Source organism: Odocoileus virginianus, chromosome 23, assembly GCF_023699985.2.
Source record: "Odocoileus virginianus isolate 20LAN1187 ecotype Illinois chromosome 23, Ovbor_1.2, whole genome shotgun sequence".
In the NCBI taxonomy this organism is placed as follows: domain Eukaryota; kingdom Metazoa; phylum Chordata; class Mammalia; order Artiodactyla; family Cervidae; genus Odocoileus; species Odocoileus virginianus.
Window position 1 is genome coordinate 5,176,440 of NC_069696.1, and position 21,405 is coordinate 5,197,844.

The window sequence follows — 21,405 nt, forward strand, 5'->3', positions numbered from 1 at the left end:
TTGTCATCACAGACGGCAAAACAAAACAGCCGTGCGGCACACGCACAAATCCACCCCGCCAGAGCCGCTGTGCCCCGGGAGTCGGAAACTCCATCATCCCTCCCTCGCTCTCCTGTCGACTGTGCCCTTGAAACCCAGCAGCAGGCTGTGCTGACCTGGGGTAGGGGGGCGCGGCTGCAGGTCGGCAGGGCCCATCCTTTACATAGCAGCTGGGGAGCCGGTGCTCAAGGACCCGAGACCTCGTCATCCACCTGCCCACTCCGGGGCAGTGAGTAACCCTGCAGTCCTGTTAACAAACAGCTAATGGCTGGTTTTCAGTGAGCAGTGGAGTCCAGCCTCTGGACCCCGATACCTGGCTGGGCTCTTCCGTCCCTGCCCATTCCTCACTCAGCCAGGGGAGGCAGCCCCTCTTCTGGAAGGGCCCTCTGTTGTAGGCCTGGGGTGACCCACCCACCCACAGACAGCTGTCCTTCGTGATACAGGTCAGAGGAGAAGGTCCAGTTGGGCACATGCACCAGGACAGGAGTTCTGGTTGAGTTTTCAAGGAGGGGGAGGTGTCCTGTGGGTGAGGAGAGGGTTCCAGAGGCGGGGAAGGACATGCTGTCCTGGGAGCAGCCAGGGGACCAGGGGGTGTGGGGGGCAGGTGGGGGCCAGTCTCATGATGCAGGGTGGGAGGCTGGGATCCTGGGAGGGAAGGCTGCTTTCCCTCCAACGCTCCTGCTGTTGCCCAGCATAGCAGACAGAGACAGAGGGTGCAGGAGCGTCAAGGGGTCTCTCAGCTTGCACCCAGTGCTGACCACAGACCCCCCGCAAGCAGGCGAAATGGAAGAGGGATGCTGGGTACCCCTGACAAACACGCCATGGATCCAGCCATCAGGCAGGTTTTGAGAGATGCCAGGAAGTTCAACAGGGTCCAGCTCTGGCCGGAGGCTCCTCCCCGACTGGTCCCTGACATCCTTTCCTTCAGGTCAACCCCTGCCTTCCCTTGGAATATCGATTTCTCTAACGCCTCCATCCTGACTGGCTGGTAGAGAGGCCTCTGAGCTCTTGATGTCACTGTCCCCATCCAGCCAGAGGTCCAGGCTGGGGAGGGGGCTGGGTTTGCCCGTCACTCCCCCCCTGCCCCCCGCCCCTGCGCTCCTCCGGGCTCACCCCAGGGCTCTCCAGACAACCTGCCCCCAGGCCTCGGCCCAACCTGCCTGCGTCTCCCTCACCAGATAGCCCTGGTCTGGGGTCATGAGGCTCAGTGACCTCTGTATGTCCGCATGCCCCTGGCTCTGTGTCCTCCCTGGAGGACTTCAGGCAGATGGGCCCTTGTGCGCCCATCCAGAAGATCTCCCTTTGACCAAGACCGGGTTCAGCTTTCCCCTCCTGCAGGCATGGTGGGAGATACGCGGCCCCCACCCCCTAACAGATTCAGAGCGCTTCCCGCTTCCCCGGGGCCTCTGTGCTCTGGGTCCTGCCGCTGGTTCCCAAAGGGAAGGGGAGAGGGGACAGAGCCCGAGGATGCTGTGTGGGGGGCGGCCAGGGCGGGAAAGCCTGCGGAGGAGGGGAGGGAAGGTGGTGGTGGGGAGCGCTGGTAAACAGCAATCCTGCCCCTGGAGTTCAGGGTCGGCCGCATCTCCCCCTGAAACGGGAGCGTTTCAAGGGTGAGCGCCTCCGGTGTGTGTGCGCCCGCCCGCCCGTGCGCCCGCCTCCCGTGTGCGCGCCTGTCGCTGTCATCGCGGATGTTCCCCCGCTGTCACTCCGCTGCTCTCGGCTCGCGCGCGCGCCCCTCCCCGCCTGCCCCTCTCCGCGGCTCCCTCTGTCCCTCCCTCTCCTCCTCCGGGTGTCATTGACCCGGCAGCCCTGGCCCCAGGAGGAGGCGGCTGGCCGCAGGCGTCCCTCCCGCCGGTGCGCTGCTGCCGGGTCCTGCTGGGGACCCAGGTCCTGCTGGGGATCGGGCTGTGCTGCTGTCTGATTCCTCCAGGAATTCCAGGAGGGGCTGGCTGGACGGCTCAGACCTCTGATTCAAGGGGCTTGTTCGCGCCAAAGGTGAGTGCTGAGCGCTCGGCGGGGGTGCGGTGGTGGGGGGGCGCGTTGCAGGAGCTGGGCTTGGGGCCCGCGCCCATCCTTGCTGGGTTCTGTGCCTGCAGGGACAGCTGCTCTGCCTCCTACCTGGGGGCAATGGCTGGGGCTGGGGCTGGACTCAGGACCACACGTCTGGGCAGCTGAAGGGCACAGGGAACTCTGACCTCCCGGTGATGGGGACAGGAGCCAGGATTCTGCCAGAGGAGGAGGGAGGAGGCAGCCACGGGGCCAGACGACAGGCCCGGTGGCATAGAAACCGTCCCTGCAGCATGCGGGGTGCCAGCCGGGGGCCCTGGGCCACCTGCATGCCCAGCTCAGCACAGACAGCCCCGGAATCTGGGTGCCATGGGAAGGGGGCACAGCAGACATCTGTGGGGTAGGGGGCAGCCTGGGGCACTGGACCTCGGGGACCTGACTGACGTCTCTACAGGACGCCCTCAGCGTGGGGCTCTGCCTCCCAGGAGGCTGCCCTTGGACGGGGTGCAGGGGAGCCTGAGTCCCCAGGCTCCAGCGGATCCTCCCTGGGGGGCGTGGCTGGGAGTGGACGAGGGAGGGGTGCCTCCCAGCCCTTCCTCCTGCCCTTCCTCGAGGCGCTGGATCAGCTCTCAGCCCACCCAGGCCAGGTAGCGGCCCTGGGAGCCAAGCTGAGGCTGGAGTCCCCCAGATGCACACCCCTTCTACCTACAAAGGGGTCAGGAAGCCTTGGGAGGGATGGTGGACTTAGCTTAGGGGTAGCCAGGACAGGACAGTGCAGGACAGAGGCCCCCTAACCAGGCATCTGGGCCTCCTTGTCCTCTCCCTGAGCTGCTGTCTCCTGCCTGGGGTGGGCGGGGGGCGGGCTGGCACCTGGCTGTCAGGCCCTGGCTGGGCATCACCTGGCCTGACTCAGATTGACACCTGGCAGCTTAGATAACTACACAGGCTGGGGTGCTGGGGGGCAGGCTGAGCACATGGAGACGGGCGGAGGAGTCTAGCCGGGAGGGAAACCCGCAGTGATCCCCCCTCCCCACTGCACAGGCTCGGCTCTGCCAAGAGAGGGAGACCAGGGAAGCCAGCCGGGGGTGGCGGAAGGAGGAGGGGGAGGCTTCTTAAGATCCGATCTGGCTCTTTTGCGTTTGCCTGGAAGCTGTGTCTGGGGCCAAGCGAGCAAACCCTGCCCGCATTTCAGTCCCCAAGCTGAGGAGCTGGGAGGGGGTTTGTAAATGTTGGGGTGCCAGGGGAGGTCTCTCCCCTCCACTACACAGATCAGACCCCTGCTTGCCTGAGGCCACCACTGAGCCTGGTCCAGAGCCTGTCCAAGAGCAACTCCTGTGAGAAGTGACGGGGGTGGGGGTACTTTATGTCCATCTTCCCAGAGGGTCTGCTTGAGATCGGGAGTGTCTGACAAGGAAGCCAGACTGCAGGAAGTTGGGGATGAAAACGGGACTTGCATTTAAAAATGAACCAGGAGGCTGTCTCCTCCAAGAACAAATTTAGAGATTTAAAAAAACCTGCTTCCGCACTGCTTGAGCCGCGTGTGTTCCGGGTGCTGGGCAGGGAAGAGGCGGGAAGGGCCCGGAAGGCCAGGCCGGTGGTCGCAGGTGGAGGGCACAGCCCTGTGCCACCCCCAGGGCTCAGCGTGGGCACCCTGGTCCTGCCTACGGGGGGCCTTTGGGCTTGGGTGGGCGTGAAGGAGGCGCTGCCCTCGGGGCCCTGGGCATTGGCCTCAGCCCGGCCTCTCGCCTCTGTGACCTTCACCTCTCCGCAGAACGCAGGGTGCAGAAGTCTCATTCTGGGGCGGATATCCAGGGGAGAGGGTGTGCAGCTGGTTGGCATGATGTCCCAGGGGCAGGCGTGCCGGTCAAGGCACAGTGGACGTTTCTGGCTATGGGGCTTGGACCCAGGATGGACAGGTCTCAGGGGGATGGACTCGGGGATGGACGTGACCTGGCAGCAGGGAGGAGGGGTGTGGACGCCAGGCCTGTGGGGTTTGCTGGAGGTTTCTAACTGGAGCCTGAGCCAGCCCTGCCTGGAGGAGGAGGCGGGTGGGTGCAGAATCACAGAGAGATCTGCGGCCCCCCTAGCTGGGTGTCTGCAGGAGACAGGAACACGGCAGGCCACTCCTTCCTGGGGCCAGGCGAGTCGGCCGCCCCTGAGTCTCCAGGGGACTCTGGTCCCCGAGTCTCCAGGGGACACGGCCCCCCACGCAGCTGGGAGGGAGCACGTGGGCCCTTCTGCTCCAGCTGCCGCCTCCTGCCCGTCAGCACCTCCCGCCCCAGCTTCCCTGGAGCTCCCAGCCCACTTGCTCACCTCAGTACACAGCCCCTGCTGCAGGGGTTGTAGAAAGCATCCTCCCCACCCCCACCCAGGAAGACTCCTGCCCCCCAGGACTCTCCCCATGGCATCTGTGGGCATCCCTGGGAAGGAGGGTGTCGAGGAGGGGGCAAACAGTTTGATAAGCACAACTGAGACTGTGGACGAGGGGACACGGGGTCAGCTGTGAAGCTGGGCAGCTGAGAGGGTGCAGCCCGTCCCTGCCCCCTGCCTCCCGCTCCGGCAGCCTCCATGTGCAGGCAGGGCAGAGCAGGACTGGCCCAGAGGCCTACAAAGACAGCCGGGTTAGCAGCCTCGTCACTGGACTGCTCGGATGCAAGCCTGCCACCTTCCACTGCCTGACCTGAGACAAGATACTGAGTCTCCAGAGTCTCCGTTCCCCCATTTGCAAGTGGGGCTGACAGCACATCTCACCCCGGGGAATAGCTGGGGGACCAGGGACCACGCACAGCTGCTTGTGGCTATGGTAACGCGTCTCCCCGGTCCAGAGCCTTCCTGTAGGAGGTGATGCTTCCAGCACCCCTACCACTCCTCCACCGCCCCCTGCTGCCTGGGCCCCTGACACGGCCCCCCAGGAGAGGAGTGACCTAGCCCAGGGCCTTTCAAACTTGACCAGATACATGAATTGCTTGGGATCTTGTAAGAGACAGGTTCCAACCCTGTCGGCCTGGCCTGGGTCTAGAAAGTCCCTGGGGAGGCTGGTGCTGTTGACCCCCGGACTGCCCTTGAGTAACAGGGGGCTGGGTGGGGCAGAAAGGCCCGTTTCTGCTCTGGGGTGGGGTGCACTCAGGGCGCTTGGCCCTCAGCTCCTGACCTATCTCCACCCAGATTCTCTCAGCAGGGCCTGGTCTGCCCTCCGCTCTGTGCCCCTGTCCCTGGACTGGACAAAAATGCCCACAGGGCTGAGGGGCTTAGAGCCTGGAGACCCCCCCACCCTCACTTGTTTCCGTTCTCCACCTGGGTGGGGTCTCCCCTCCCAGATGGTGTGAATTTATTCCTTAGCGGCCAGCGCCTTCCTTAGCAGCTGTGCCCCTGGCTTCCTGATGTAGGTCACACTTTCCTAACGAAGCTGAAGGCTTCCGAATTTGGGGGAGGGGGGAAGGGGGTCCTCAGGGCAGAGTGCTGGAGGGCAGAGTGCTGGGCCCCGGGGTCCCTGAGGGGAGCTTCTGGGGTCTCCAGGCAGGCAGGACCACTCCCCAAGGAGCACAGTCTGCAGCCCGTGGACCTGGGGAGGGGTTTGTTCTTGTCAGGCTTCTCTGGAGATCCCAGGGCCACCAGCGAACCCTCTCCCAGACAGTGGCTTTAATGGACCTGGCTGGCTTTAATGCACCTCACGCTGGGGGGCGGAGTGTCAGGACCTGCACTCAAGTCACCTTCACCGACAGGTGCTCACTCTGGAGATGAGGTGGGGAGGTGGGGATGAGCCCAGGTGGGCATGGGGCCTGGGCCTGGGGGAGAGGGTTCTCTGCCACCTGCCTCTCTACGGCAGCTGGAAAGGCCCGTGGGTGTGTGGGTCCGAGGTGGACCCCCAGCGGTCTCTCTTGACCTTGCTTCCAGGCTGGCCGTCCCTCCCCCACTGCCCCATGCACCTGTCTGCTGGGGGCACTCGGGAACTGCTGGAGGGGCGGCATCTGAAGGTGCGTGAGTGCATGCGTGTGCGTGTGTCTGCACGTGCCTGGCTGCACACTCTCTGGGGTTGTCTCACCACGTGCTGTGTTGGGAGCGTGTGTGCACCCTTCTCAGCCCACACCTACATGTCTCTCTGCTGGGGCCACTGCCGGGGACCGTCACCAGGGACTGGGCCTCTGTCTCTGGCCAGCCGTGTGACCAGGCTAGTTGCTCTTCGTCTCTGAGCCTGGGTGGCCCTGACCCACCCGGTACCTGGTGGGTGCCGCAAGCTGCTGACGTGAAGGTCCTTGCTGACGGGAGCAGTGAGGGACTGTTCCGAGGGTCGAGGCTGAGAGAGTGGACAGTGACCTCGGTGATGGCGGTCTGGAGGCTGTGTGTGAGCCCGGCCCACGGCGACCACCATGTGACGACTGCTGGCCTGGCACAGGCTCAGGAGCAGAGGTGTGAGGTTGGGGGCAGGAAAGAGCAGTCAGCAGCCAGGCTTGTAAGCTGCTGACCCCTCCCCTGGGGAGGATGGGGGCCCCGCTGTCTCCTTGCGTCTACCTGAGGTCACCTAGACTGTCTTCCAAGACAACGAGTCCTGAGTTCAGCAGACATGAACTCACCTCTCACGATTAGACTGATCTCATGGGGGACAGTGTGTTTTGCTCATCACCTTCGAGATAAGGAGACTGACACCCAGAGAGTTGATGGGGTTTAACTTACAGAGCGGCTGACAGGGACTTGAACACAGAGCCCACCCTGACCTGGGCGCTTCAGCCCGGAGCCCACGGGGTCTGGCCCTGGGAGGTAGCGGGGCATCCAGAGACGACCCCTGAGCTGCCCCTCCACCGCCAAGTCCAGCACCCTGGTCCATCCTCACGGCTGCTCCCTCACCCCACATCTGCCCAGCGTGCCTCCTCTGCAGCCCCTGAGAGGCCGTGAGCCCTCCAGAGCAGGGGATGGGGGCTGAAGTCCAGAGCCAAGTGCCCCCCCCCAACAACAGTGGGCCCCTCCCTGCCGCCCCCCATCCTGAGCGGCCCGCACGCTGAGCAGATGCCCCTGCCTGGCCACTGCTGAGGACCCGCAGGCGCTGCGCTCCGACTGGGCAGCTTGGCAGCTGTATGGAGGGGGGGAGGAGGCGGGAGAGGCCCCTGGTGCCCGAGGGAAGCCCTGCTCGGTGATGAGATTCCAGGGCTCAGCAGGCCCCCCGCAGCTCCTCCCACCTCCTCAGCGTCTGCTCGGCTCTGCCATTGGCTCCTGGGCTCCCAGAATTAAACCGGCTGTGGGAGGGGGAGCGGGAGGCTGCAACCTGGAGCCACCGGGGGGACCCATGTGGCCGCCCTCTGCTAGCAGCATCACGGCCCCCCTCCCGGCTGGCCTTCCCCACCTGGTGCCAGGCCCAGCTGTGATGGGGCCCTTGGCCACATCGGGAGGGAAGCAGGGAGTGCCTGTGCCGTGGGGTTGGGGCGGGAGCGGGTCCCCTGGGAGGCGGAGCCCCCGCTCCTTGTCCTTCACCCTGCAAGCTCACCCTCTGCCCGGCCTGTCTCCCCACTGCAGCACGAGCCCCTGAGCTGATGAGTTTTTCCCCAGATCTGCTGGGGGCAGAGCCGCTCCCCCACTAGGAGACCGTGGAGGGAAAGCAGGGGGCTGCCCCGCAGCGAAAGCGGACCTGGGCCTCTCCCGCGACCGACCCACCCACCGGCTGACCCACTGACTGCCCCTGTGCTGGGCCTGGCGTCTGCCTCCCCGGGGGCCATGGTAAGAGTGCAGTGGGGTGGGGAGCCAGGTAGCCCTGGCTTTCAGCACCTGGGACGCGGGGGAGGCCTGTACACAGAGGAGGCCACATGACTCCAGACACGTTCAGGAGATCATGCAGGGAGATAAGGAGAAGGGGCCGGCAGAGGATGGGGGCTGGGGCGGCGGAGGGATGGACGGTTCCTGAACCTCCTAGCCCAGAGCTTGGTGCCGTCTGGGCTCCATCTGAGGGCTCCCGGGATGCCCGCCTGCACCTGCACGCACCCTGACTCATCCAGGGAGGCTGAGGTTCCTGGGTTCCCAGCCCCCTCCCTCCCCTTCTCCCCCAGCCAGGGAATCAGAGCTGAGAAGAACAGGAGAGGAGTGTAAAGAGACACCGGCCACCTCCACAAGCCCTGGGCTGGATCACCCGATGCCCGCTTTGCTCAGCTCTCTCTCCCACTCTCTCAGGACTGACCGAGCAGACGGACGGGGGCTCCTCTCCCCGGAAGTGCAGGGCCTGGCAGCTGTGCAGCCACCATGCTGGCCCCGGGCGGCCGCCCTGAGCCAAGGACCTGGCTCGCTCTGTGGAGGCAGATCTCCTGTGAGTTGGGGGCGGGGGGGCTGTGGCAGGGTCGGGCATCAGGGCCAGCGGGGGTGCAGGGGCCATCTGCCCAGGTGTCCGTCACCAGCCCTGCCTGTGGTTCCAGGGGAAGAGCCACCTCTGAGCTCTGCGGTGGGCAGATCGGGAGCGGGGTCCCACACGAAGTTCTGTCCCCTTAGACGGGACTGCTCCTGAGCCCAGGGGCCCCAGCTCCATCTTTTAATGGCAAATCTCTTGTCCTGCTTGGCTGCAGGCTGAGTGGGCCTGGAGCCTGCTCTTAGGGCCCCAAGATGGAGGGAACCAGTGCGCTCTGGGAACATGGTGCTGGAAGGGCTTTCGGGGTGTGGTCCAGGCCCTCCCCTGCGTATGGGGAACCGGGGCCGCCCACTTCCCACAAGGGAGACTAGTGAGCGGTCGGGTGAAAGAAGCCCTGGGAATTCTCGCACAGCTGATGGGTCAAGGCTACGGGGTTAGAGGTAAGAACCATCCCGGGGGGACGTTCCTTCACCTGACCTGCCAGTCCGCCCTGAGACGCCACCGCCCCACAACATAGGTGAGCTGAATTATTCACCGTGCAGAGAGGCTAAGCTCCGAGACGCCCAGCTCCCCTTTCAGCTTCCTTCTAGAGTCACTCAACACCTCTCAACACACGGCTCTGTTTTCTCGTCACCAGAGCTTTCACGCCGGCCTGAATTTCTCGGGGCGGGGGGACGGTGACCTCTAGCCCCGTTGGTCCTTCTGAGTGGGGGGGCCGGATGGGCTGAGTGTTTCTCTGGGCAAAGTGGGGTCTGAAGGAAGGGAGGCTGACTCCCGAGTGGCAGGGCGGGGGGAGGTGGGCAGGCTGCCTTGGCCGCAGTCAGCTCAGAGGGCGATAGGTCAGCGGTCCAGCAGGTGACCTTGGGTGGACGGAAGGGCCTCCAGTTGGCATCCCCGGCCCTACCTGTGCTCATTTCCCCGTTGAGAACAGAGAGGCTCAGGTGTCAGCCTGGTCAGGCCTCTCAGGTGTCACTGACCCTCCAGGAAAGGGGGTGCAGTCCTGTCCTGTTCCCTCAGGCCCTGCCCCTCGGGACATCAGACACCAGACCCCTGCTGGACATTGATTCAGAGCCACCCCCTCCTGGACCTGGTCAGGGAGGTGTTGCCTCTCCCAGTGGAGCCAAGTGGCCAGAGTGGGTCTGAACTTGTCCATCACTCCTTGGCTGGGGCCTTCCTCTGGGCTTGGCCAGCATCCCTTCCTCTCCATGGGGACACCCAGGAGGACAGTAAAGGGGGCTTTGCGCTCACTCTTAGGAGGGTGGACCCCTGAGCGAGCTGCCCTGAGGCGGTTTTCTCTGAATGCCCCTTCCCCTGCAGCCCCGCCACAAGGGCTCTGGGCAAACCATGAGACCACGAGAGGAACGCTGCCACCAGATTCCTCCTGCAGAAATTGGGGACGGAGCCCCCAGCTGAGGGCAAGGCCGGTTGTGGAGCGAGAACAGATGTGGGGCGTGTCCGGGCCCAAGATTTCTGTGGCTCGAACCGCAGTGTGCTCTGCTTGGAGGGGGAACTGGCGTCTCACCCCGTCATTTCCGCAGCGGCCTCGGGATGGGAACTGGGTGCCAGGGCTCCCTCCTCACCCGGAGGTGCTGGCCCGTCTTTGATGTGGGATTCCTGCAGGCCGGGGTGGGGGGGCTTGGTGTGCCCCTTGGTGCATATAGCACGGCCCCCACCCACTCTCTGTGCAGCTCTAGATGCATGTTGGGGGTGGGCACCGAGAGAAGGGAAGAGAATCCTTCCCACAGCAGTGCCCCTGGAGAGGGACGTGGAGGGTCCCCTCACAGCCCCACATCCTCTGTCGTGTCAACGTCTATCATGTCGGGGGCCCAGGCACCCAAGGGGACCCACCACAGGGGATCTGTTCACGTGAGGGTGCTGCAGGTACTGAGTTCTGTCTCACGTGCTCAGGACACGCTAGTGCACGCTTGTGGGTGGGCCGTGGGGATCCTGGCAAGGCCCCGTTGTGGGATCTGCACGAAGGGGACAGCAGGAAGAGGTGGTGAGCATCTGTCCCTCTGTCCCCCGTCCACCCCCCAGGGCTCGCCTGCTGGATCGCCCTGTGTGCAGCGGAGGCCGTCCCCGCCTGCCCCTTCCCCTGCACCTGCGATGGCCGTGGCCTGCAGGTGGACTGCAGCGGCCTGGGCCTGACTGCGCTGCCCCCGGGCCTGCCGGCCGCCACGCGCAGCCTCCTGCTCCTCAACAACAGGCTGAGCTCCCTGCCCGGCGGGGCCTTCGCCAACCTGTCGGGCCTGCAGCGGCTGGACCTCTCCAACAACTTCCTGGACCGGCTGCCGCGTGCGGCCTTCGGGGACCTGGGCAACCTGACGGAGCTGCAGCTCCGTAACAACAGCCTCCGGGCCCTGGACACCGCGCTGCTGCGGCCCCTGCCGCGCCTGCGCCACCTGGACCTGTCCCTCAACGGGCTGGCCCGGCTCCCGCCCGGCCTCTTCGACGGGCTGCCTGCCCTCCGCTCCCTGTCGCTGCGCGCCAACCGCCTGCAGAGCCTGGACCGCCGGACCTTCGAGCCCCTGGTCGGCCTGCAGCTGCTGCAGGTGTCAGACAACCCCTGGGAGTGCGACTGCCACCTGCGGGACTTCAAGCGCTGGCTCGAGTGGTTCTCCTACCGAGGTGAGTGCAGGGGAGGCTGGACGGGCCAGCAGCAGGCAGAGGGGCTGGTGCTGCCCCTTCCTCCCGTGTCCCCTCCGCTCCGGCCACCCTTCTCTGCCCTCTCTCTCTCCACACTGACTCCCTGCCACGTGCCACATGCCACGTGGATTTTCAGAACGGACTTGAACACACAGTATAATTGACCCCTGGGCATCCCTGGGCCCGGGGAAGAGGGGATGGATTAAAACCACCTTCGCTCCTCTGAATAATGCTGCCACCTCTTACACACCCACAGTTTTGGGAGGTAGAGTAGAATTCAGATCCACAGATGCAATCCCATTTTCATTTTGACACTGATCTCAACTCCTCCTCCCAAGAAGTTCTGTTATCAAAGCTTTGGCTAAGAAGCCCAAAGCCTCTGGTTTCCAGTTCCTTCCCTTCCTCCTTTCGTTAACCCCAGGCAAGTCCTAGAAAAAGCTTCAAAATGATTAAATGAAATGGACAGGAGGGCAAAGATGTAATCCTCCTGGTTAAAAGCGCCAGATCTGGGTTGGCTTCATGACTCTGCCACTTACTAGCTGTGTGATCTTGAGAAAGTAGGCTAGCCTCTGTGGCTGTGCCCCCATCAGTGAAATGGGGCAAATAACAATATCTGCTTCAGAGAATCTCTGTGCAGATTAAATCAGAAACACATGAAAAGTAGCTGGAAAAGTGCTCAGTGTAAAGTGGGTCTGCAGTAAAGCTTACTCATTTATATGTCCACATGCTTGCTGGTGGAAGTCATAATATTTAACCAGGCTTAACTAGACACATGACCAGCACGAAGTAGGGCTCCAAGAATATTTGCTAAATGAATGAATTGATGTGAAAAGGACTCTAATGCTTTCATCAGGCTGACTCCTTTTGTTTCAAAGTGTTTCCACAATCTCAATTATTTGCTTAATATTCTCATACATTAGTTAATTAAAAACATTTTACAAATGATGAAGTGCCATAAAATATTAGTCACTGTGGTAATTTCTCCCATTTTTTGTGAGAGGAGAAATAATAATGAACACTTGTATAGTTTCCAGTTCCCGAGTATCTTTCCATACCCATGACCTGCTTGACCCCTTAGAGCAGCTGAGATGGTCATTCTTATGACAGCCACGAAAATCGAGCCTCGTGAGTGATTATGTGACTTGGGTACTTTGCACAAGATGATGTGGCTGGGAAGGAGTTGGCCTCAGGTTTTTGGAGAAGGAAGGTGAGGTCGCCCCATCTCCACGGCCAGTTCCTGCTGGCACAAAGGCCCTGGGCACAGTTCACGGGGTGTAAGCCTTGCACAGGCGGTTGGTGGCATGGGGGATTGGACAACCAGACTGATGTGTGACCCGCAGGGGACGTCCTTGCCCCTCCAGACGGTCATTGGTCACAGGGAAGTAAAAAGCACGGAGGGGAATGTACATTTTAGGAACTTTTCACTGTTGGAGCTATTTTCCACCCTGCATGCCTCCAAAAGACACCAACCAAACCAAAACAAAGAACGTAGGCTTTTCCTGCACGCGGGAAAGACTGATGTCTATTGTGTGGGGAGTCTGCGGCAGCTGGGCTGGGTTGGGTTGGGCGCCAGCAGGGATGAGGGGACAGGAGCCCAGGCCCTTCCAGGAGGGCAGGCAGTGCCTGCATCTCGGTCTCTGGACACTGAAAGAGGCCAAAAGGGGGTGTCTGGGCAGTTCCCCTCCTCTCGCCCCACCTGTGTTCTGCACCCGCCTCCCCCAGGTCAAGTCTGGCCCGGCCATCATTCGGATGAGCCTAGGCAGCCTTTGTGGCCTTCATGCCCTCGTTGACTCTGGCCCCTCCTCTGCCCTGGGGGTCTTCAGAGTCCCCTGACAAGATGCCTCTGGGCTCAGGGTGCTGCGGCCAGGGCGCTGATGGGGCCACAGTTGCTCTAAGAAGGACACCACCCTTGTGGTTTCTCCTCTCCCTTCTCCAAGGAGATACCTTAGGGACCAAGGTCCCTCTTCCAACTTCTGCCCTTGATGTTAGTGGGAGGAGCCCGGGAGCATGAAACGCTGGGGAGAACGGTGCCGGGGGTTACAGACGGGTCAGCAGGGATCAGGACGTTGCCTGGGTTACAGACGGGTCAGCAGAGATCAGGACAGTGCCTGGGTTACAGACGGGTCAGCAGGGATCAGGCAAGGAGGAGTATGGACTGCATTTGGCTCTTGGCCCCTCCTTCCTGAGCACCGGGCAGGGAGTGGGCGGTTTGACTCTGGGGAGCAGGCAAGGTGGGGATGTCTGTGTGCTTCTCTGTCAAATAGGAACAGGGACATTGTCCACGTTACAAGGCTTCTGCATGGATTAAATGCCATCATGTGTACCCACCTCGCTGGCTCTGGGCTTCATACACGCTAGTTCCCCACTTTCCTCTCCTATCGCCATGGCTGTAGGACTCACTGCCTTGATGGTGGAAACTGGTCCTCCTGGGCCCTCCACGTGGAACCTGGGGCTGGGGGAGGGACTGCTGGTTCTCATCCCACCTTTTCTCTCTCCCGATGCAGGGGGGCGCCTGGACCAGTTGGCCTGCACCCTGCCCAAGGAGCTGAGGGGGAAAGACATGCGCATGGTCCCCATGGAGATGTTCAACTACTGCTCCCAGCTGGAGGATCAGAATAGCTCAGCCGGGCAGGAGGTCCTTGGGCCGCCCTGCACCAAGGCCAGCCCGGAGCCTGCCAAGCCCAAGCCGGGCCCCGAGCCCGAGCCCGAGCCCAGCACCGCCTGCCCCCAGAAGCAGAGGCCGCGGCCTGTGAGCGTGCGGCGGGCCATCGGCACAGTGATCATTGCGGGCGTGGTCTGTGGCGTGGTCTGCATCATGATGGTGGTGGCCGCCGCCTACGGCTGCATATACGCCTCCCTCATGGCCAAGTACCACCGCGAGCTCAAGAAGCGCCAGCCTCTCATGGGTGACCCGGAGGGTGAGCACGAGGACCAGAAGCAGATCTCCTCCGTGGCCTGAGAGCCCGCCAAAGAGGGTGCGGGAGCATGCTGGCTCTCTCTCTGCCGTCCCCTTTCCACCTTCCTCCCAGTCTCCGCAGACTCTGAGCCTCTGGAAGTCACCAGCGTGACCAGCTCCTCCAGGGCCCCCCAGAGCTCTGGACCGTGGGCAGAAAGGACAGGTGTGCCACAGAGGCTCCTGGGCCCGGCGCCCCCATGCCCCTTCAGCCTTCCCTGCAGTCACAGCTCACAGCCTGTGATGCTCCCCACCTCTGGCTCGACTCATCTCGCCTGCATCCGGGGTGCGGGGCCGGTTTCTGGGACTCTCTTCTGAGCTGGGCCGATGTTGGGCCCAGCTTCCAGCGGCTGGGTACCAATGTGTTGTCAGACCAGCCCTGCCATTGGGACCAGTGCTTGGAAACCCAGCACCAGGCCCTTGCTGACACCGCCAGGCCCTGCATTACTGACCTCCCTGCCCCGCTCACTGGTCACTTTCCCAGTTGCTTGGCATTGCACTCACAGTCGTGTGGGGACAGAGGTCGTAGGACCTCGGAGAGCAGAACCAGGCCTTCCCCTTGGTCTCGGCACCCAGACCACGCAACCTCCTGCTTGCTGACGCAACCTCCCGCAGCTGACAGGGAGAAGCCCAAACCCATGGCACGGGGATTCCTTTCAGATCCTCTCCGGGGGCCAAGGTGGAGCTGCTGGATGAGGCTGCTTGTTACCATGGTAACCCGCTAACACCTCTCCTGCTGGGCTTTCTGGGGACACCGCTGGTCCAGAAGCCTCGAGGCTGCAGTGTGTGTGGACGGCGGGCCCTTGGGGGGTCCAGCTACAGACCACCAACTGGGCTTGTCCTCCGGGCTGCTGAGGTACATCCCTGCCAGGCCCTGTGGGGATCCCCACCCCAACTCCCGCAGCCTGCAGCCCTAGAACTGTTGCTCTGAACCTTCATCCCCCCTCCCCCACCTTCAGCATCCCTGAGCCTGTGACCTCGGGGCAGGGGACTGGCTCATACTCTGTGACTGCCCTGCCAGCACATCCCAAGCAGATGCCGGGAGCAGGGAAAGCCGCCTGCGTTCTGCTCAGAGGTGTCATTGGAGGGGGGGTCCCTTTCCCAGCGTTCTGTCTGCTCCATCTGGCTTTCCACAATCCTCATAGCCCCTGGACTGGGGCCCAAACCAGAGCACAGCCCTGGGAGCCCGTCTCTACCCGTAACCCCCAAGCCACCACAGGGACCGAGGCTGGGGGCGGGGGTGAGAGGGGGCAGTGCGGGCTCTCCTTGCCCAGGTCTACCCCCTTGGTCAGTGTGATCTGAGGTGAGTCTGGGGCTCTCTCTGCAAGACACCAGCCTCCCCAGGCTTATGGAGGGTCAAGTGCCGTCAGGCTGGTTTTTGGCTCTGAGACGGGAGGTTTTGGGGGGTGGGTACCCAGAACACGGGTCTGAGGCAAAACAAGGATGGGGGTGCCGTGCGCAGGCTGCCCACCCGGCTGACCACAGTCTTCCTTCTTTTGAGGTGCTGGCTGACACCGGATCTGGGGATTCGGGGAGTGGGGGAAGGCTGGGCATTGTCAGTGGTGGAGTCTTAGCCTGAGACAGAAGATTTTTAAAGGCAAAATTATATTTCTGGTTTGTTGTTTCAGATGACCAATAAAGACTGTATTTTCCTACTTGCCTCCTGGTTTCCTTGGGTGGGAGGTGAGCCTGGAACTGGGAGCTGGGACAGTGTCCCCAGGCAGGGGCATGGGGTGTCCCCAGTCCCCTAAGGTGGATGAAAACTCCCACCCAAGGCCTGGCTTTGGGGCACCCCTGGAAGGGCAGTGGGGGAGCACAGAGACCCAGGTCTGCATCAGCCCTGCCGTGAGCCTGGCCACCTTGCAGTTGAGGGCTGACACTCTGGTGTAGGAGGTGCACCTATGCCCCAGGGACCCTGCTGTGTGATGGAAGAGGGGCTCCCCAAGGGCACTTTAGGGGACCAGGTTTCACCAGCCCTAGGGGAGGTCTCTGGGGTTGCAGGAGGTGCCCCGTTTCATGTCCTGTGCTTTTAAGACTGTCTCCAGGGACAGGCCGACAGGACGTGGGGCTCACACAGACGACCTCTCCTAAGGGTTCAGCAGGTACAGGATCAGAATTATGGACTGGAGACCTGGGGATAGTGGCCAGGAGAGGAGGTGGACAGGAGGACAAGAAGGCCTCTGAGTGGGTTGTCCACCTGATGCCCGAGTGACCCACCTTACCTGACTGGCCTCTGGCTGACTGGGCCTGGGCTACACAGGTCACAGTCTTCAGACCAAGATGGACTTCTCTCCTAACTGGGAGCCCTCCATTGGATCACCGCGCCCCTGCAATTCCCCAGCCCAGTGAGACAGGAGCAAACCCTAGGGAGAAGAGAACTAGTAGGCCCCTGTTCCAGGAATTTAGCTGGACCCCTTCTGGGGAGGGGGTAACTGGGGGAGGACCCATCTGGACCCCTTCCTGGGTGGGGGGTAACTGGGGGAGGACCCAGCTGGACCTCTGCCTGGGTTGGGATAACCAGAGGGCGGTGTCCCCCTGTAACCCTGACGGGTACAGCAGAGCTGGGAGACCAATGCTTGTGGGGGCAGAGGACAGGCCCCCGCAGCCTGCACAGGTGTGGGTAACACACAGGTGCGCTGTTCTGGGCACATGAGGTCTGAAGGCCTGCCGGGCTCATGCAGACGCAGATCTAGACAGAGATCCTCCGACCACAGCCGCTGTGCTGGGGACACAGCTGCAGATGATGGCAGCCGCACGTGGTGCTCTCGATATTCCCCAAGCAGCCCTGGCACTCACAGAGACTTGATAGTGGGTCCTGATCAGAATGATACATTCCTAGAAATTTTGCATAAACTCTTGAGAAGCAGCTGCTTAGCGGTCAAAGGAGCCCTCCTCGTCCACCTGCCTGGCTCTTGGCTGGCCTTGAGGCTGTCCTTCCTCCTCCTCCCCTGCACAGACGTGGGGCGTGTGGCCTGCCTGTGAGCGTGTGTACACTCACATGTACACAAGAGAAGGAACCACCAGGGCAGGACTCAAGGGGTCAGGGAGGCTGAACCACAGGCCAGGAAGAGGAAATTACAAAAGGAGACTGAAAGAAACATAATCGAAGGAGAAAGGTCTCTAGCGTCCCAGCCCCGTCCTATGGCATCCGTGCCCTCCCTCCTCGGGAGCGTCAGAGCGATTGTCTGCAGCGAGTTAAACCACAGGCACCCGGACACGGTTTCCATGGCAACCCCTCCTGGCTCTAATTCAGCACTGAGTTAAAAATGATATCAAATAATTGGAGAGAGCAGGAGAGCACAGCCAGCAGCCTGACCCCCCGTGCCTTCCCTTCACTGGGCGTTCAGGTATGCGGGAGCCGAGGTGACCACGTCATAACTGGTCAGGGGGGCAGGTGGGCCACAGACTCAGCCGGGGCCCAGGGATGGTCTCTAGGGCTTGGGATCAGCAGCCCAGGTGAAGGACAGAAAGGGACAGAGCAAGTTCCTCCTGAATACCCTGCTGTACAGCCTCAGGACACCTGTGACCCACGTATTTGTGAACGAGGGTGCCAAGCAACCAGACCCAGCCACTCGCTCCCGCTTCATCCAGACGTGGGTGGCACTGTGCCCTCGCTGGGGTGGGCAGTCTGCCTGCCTGGTGGCTCCTGCCTGTGCTTCACCCTGCACCCAGCCTGGGGAGAAGATGCGAGGGTCCCGAGCTCCAGTGCTGGCCCCCAACAGCTGTGGAGTCCCCCATAAGGCAGGTGCCCAACCCCAGCACTCAGTGGTGAGACCCCGAGGACCTGGCAAGTCTGAGCCTTGGAGGTTGGATGCAGGACCCTCATCACACAGGCTTCAAGGCTCTTGGACAACGGTCAAAGGAGCCAAGGACCTTCCTAGGCTCCAAGAAGCTGGGGCGGCCCAGGAATCTCCCTGGGTCCTCTCGCGGATTTTGTCGCCAATTGCAACACAGGGTTGTGATCCCACACCTTCAAGAGGTGATCTGAGTTCAAATTCTAGTTCATTAACTATTAGCATTGAGGCTTTGGGCAAATGATGTTTCTGAGTCTCAGTTTCCTCATCTGTAAAATGGAGCCAAACCAGATCACCCCAGGGCTGGATGAGAAGGGGCTTGGAAACACTGGACTTGCCTAGGGGCTTGGGCTTCAGGGTCCGAGTCATAAGCCCCCTCTTCCCTTTGGTGGACAGTGGGGGCAGGAACAGCACGCAGAGGGTGGGAAGGAGGTCTGGGTGGTCTCTGTCCTGGGTGACCTTGAGCAGATCTCTTCACCTCTCTGGGCTTCACTTTATGCATGAATACTGTTAGATCTGAGGCCTCACGGTTTTATAAACAAAATGACTGAGGAAGACTCTCCTCACTCCCTGGCCCCACATTTTATTTGTACAGACTATGGCCTTGCAGACCACATGCAGGGCCTCCTGCAACACCTGAGCCTTGCTCTCAGCCCTGTCTCCCCGCCGCCCGGCCTTGCGGCCCTGGGGCAGCCCCTACCTGCAGCGATGGCCGTCCTGTTGTCCACACTCACGGCTACAGCTGTGCTCACCGTCACCACCGCAGGCTCGCCGGGACTTTCTGGGGGGAGAAATTGCCAAGTCACATTTTCAGCACCTGAGGAGGAGCTGAGGGTGGGGCGGGCAGGGGAGCCCAGTAAACACCATGTTCCCCAAGAGAATGGGCGATTTCCAGGGGCTGCCTGGTACTACGCAACTCTGTTTTTGTCAAGTGTCTCCTATATGTGCCCTAAAGGCGGGGTGCCGCCCTCCTCTCTGTGCAGCTCTGAAGCTGCCAGGTGGTCCCTGCCCCTCTGAACAGTGTAGCATCGCCAAGTTCCCAACTGCAGACTGGCCTGCTTGCAGCTGCCCGCTGGAGCTCAGGGACCCCGCTGGAGCCCACCCAGGGACTCTTGTGGCATCTCAGTGCCCTATCGAGTGGGAGATGGAGTGAGTGCTGGCTGACCCTGGGTTGTCCTTCATCAGTCACGTGAGTCAAGGTGACAATGACAACCCCTTTGGGAAGCCAGATGCCAGGGCTGCATGGGGCCTAGAAGGCCGGCTGGTGTCTGACACATCCACAGAACCCCCATAAACCCTGGGGGCCTCCACGTCACTGCCCGCCTGGCAGCTGTGCTCTGGGGACTTGGCCAGGCTCCGGGGCCCACCTGGAGGTGCCGCCCCAGCTCCGAAGAGAGCCAGGTTGCTAGGCGCGGCACCAGCTCGAGCTCTGCATCTGCACAGAGCTTCCGCACTGAGGGATGTGGACAAGCGCACCCGTGGCTCCTGGACTTCATGTCCCTGGACTTACTCTTCAGGGCGCTCTAGTCCACGGGGTCAAGTTCCTCACTAAAATTCTCAAGAATGAGATACGGTTTTATCACGTGCTCTCCTGTTAGAATGTCTTTCATCAGACACTGCTTGAAACAAATAGGTCATGAGACTCCTAGTGTCAGCCATGAGGAAATTTAAATCAACCACTGGTTTCTCCTATTTGCTGTTTCCATGCCAGCACCACCCATCACACCTTGCTGGGACCAAATATCTCAACCGAAACGGAAAATAACTGATTCTAGGAACTGACTCTACGGAATGTTGTCATGGGGTCTAGGAATTTGCTATGATGAAGACACAAGGGAACACATGTTTCTGCATGGGTGGCCCTTTCTCTCCCTCCCTTTCTCTAAAACGGAAGCCAGCTTCCCTTGCTTGCTTCTAGAAATGTCTGGAGGATACTGATAGGGTGACCCCCGTCGTGTCCCCCGGCCGCAGTCTGCTTCCAGGATAGACTCACTGTATGTTCTCCACGGGCTTGGAAGGGGACACCTGTGTGAGGGGTGGGGCCCTGATGACATGGTCTCTGGGGATGTTGAGGGTCTTAGCACCTGGGTCATCGGGCAGCTACCCGGCCCCACACCTGGCTGCATGAGCCAGCTACCAGGGGGTGGAGACAGGGCCTGGGGCTGGCCCCAGGAGGTGGGCTGTGGGTATGGAGGCCACAGGCCTGAGCCGCTAGGGCTCTGGTGAGCCCCTGCTCCGTGCTGGCAGTCTTAGCACCAACTGCAAGAGACAGCTCAGCTCGGGCCGGGCTTGCTCCAGGGCCAGGCGGAGGGCTGAGAGTCAGCCTGGGGAGGCGGTGACCTGTGACCTGTAGTCACCCTACAGCTGAACCCCTCCCACCTCCTCGGGGTCACCCATTAAACCAGTTGTTTCCTCTCTCTGCGGTGGGGGGTGGGGAATGTATGCGGGTCCCCTTGCTGGTCCCCAACTCTCCCTCCTTGCCTTGCACTCAGCTCTGCCCACTGCCCTCCTGCCCACTACCCCCCTCTCTTCAAAGCTACCAGCAGGCTCATTCTGGTGACGGTGTGGGCAGGAGGGAGCCTGTCATCCTGTGGGGGGGCAGGGTGTCACCCCAGAACCTCTGAGGACCTCATGGACCTCCTAGACATATGGGGAGAAGGAGGTGCCCCTGAGGCTTGGGCTCCATGGGGGAAGGGTTTCTCGTGGGCACATGCTGGGGTCACAGCCTCCCTCCTCCCCACCACTGCCTTATGCACAGTGAAGTGTGGTGAGAGCCTGGCCCTGTGCCCCCCTCCCCCCAACGGTGTGGTGCTGGTGAGCCTCAGACTCTCCCTGAATAAGAAGAGGCCATGCACACCAGATGAGCTACGTGTGGATAAGCGTTCAGTAACACGATCGGAGATTGGACCGGAAGGCATCTGCAGGGCGGCCGTGGGAGGGGCCTGGGCCTCCCCAGCCTTCAGCTCAGTGAGGGGCGGCTTTCGCTGGGCTGCCTGAGGGTGGTTGTGGTGGCGGTGGTGGACAGGCACCTTGGAAGGAGGACAAGCCTCCACCCCAAGTTGACCCCCAGCCGCCCTCCTCTCCTTTCCTCCACTCCTGTCCCCTCAGCTCACTCGGCCTGATGGACGTGGATACTTCCAGGCCCTCTCGCTCACTGTGCAGGGTCAGAGCCCCAGAGGGGACTCGTGGACCCTCTCTGGACCACAGGCTCTTCAAGTGTGAATCGAGAGAGTGATGTTTTGTGTTTCTGGGGTCCAGGCTGTCCTGAACATTTTGCGGCTTGCTTGGGGCTCTGTTGAAGCTGCTTGGCTTCTTTTCTGGGCCATCTCTTGCAGTGGGGGCTGGGTTAGGGGTTGGGGGCTGCAGCTCTGAATGCACCGCTGCAGCCCTTGGACTAGCAGGCCTGTGTTGGCTAGGGCCTGAGGCCCATTCACCACCCTCCTCAGGCCCTTCAGCCCTCAATGACCTGGCAGCCGGGAGGCACCGTGTTATTACCAGGAGTGGCCATGGGGCTGGCCAGGTCTCAGGGTTGCCCTCCTGGGAGATGCCAACAGCCCAGACCTCTCATCCCCACTGTGGAATAAAGTCTATTCCTGCTCATTCATGGTATGAGCATCTGTCAGAGACACTCAGAGGTTTAGAAA

General features: G+C 61.8%; 2 protein-coding genes across 2 annotated transcripts in view; one reads left to right on the forward strand and one right to left on the reverse strand.

Moving 5' to 3' along the window:
- CACNA2D4 (calcium voltage-gated channel auxiliary subunit alpha2delta 4) overlaps positions 1 to 21,405 on the reverse strand; it is a 65,196-nt gene that overhangs the window by 11,179 nt on the left and 32,612 nt on the right. Inside the window, exon 26 of the mRNA XM_070453256.1 lies at positions 18,462 to 18,542. Coding sequence (XP_070309357.1) covers positions 18,462 to 18,542 — 81 coding nt within the window. The remainder of the gene's footprint in view (positions 1 to 18,461; positions 18,543 to 21,405) is intronic.
- On the forward strand, positions 1,568 to 15,622 carry LRTM2 (leucine rich repeats and transmembrane domains 2). The gene is made up of 5 exons (XM_070453257.1): positions 1,568 to 2,034; positions 7,552 to 7,752; positions 8,200 to 8,332; positions 10,406 to 10,996; positions 13,519 to 15,622. Exons 3-5 carry the CDS (start codon positions 8,269 to 8,271, stop codon positions 13,971 to 13,973), a joined length of 1,110 nt encoding a protein of 369 aa, XP_070309358.1. The 5' UTR covers positions 1,568 to 2,034; positions 7,552 to 7,752; positions 8,200 to 8,268; the 3' UTR covers positions 13,974 to 15,622.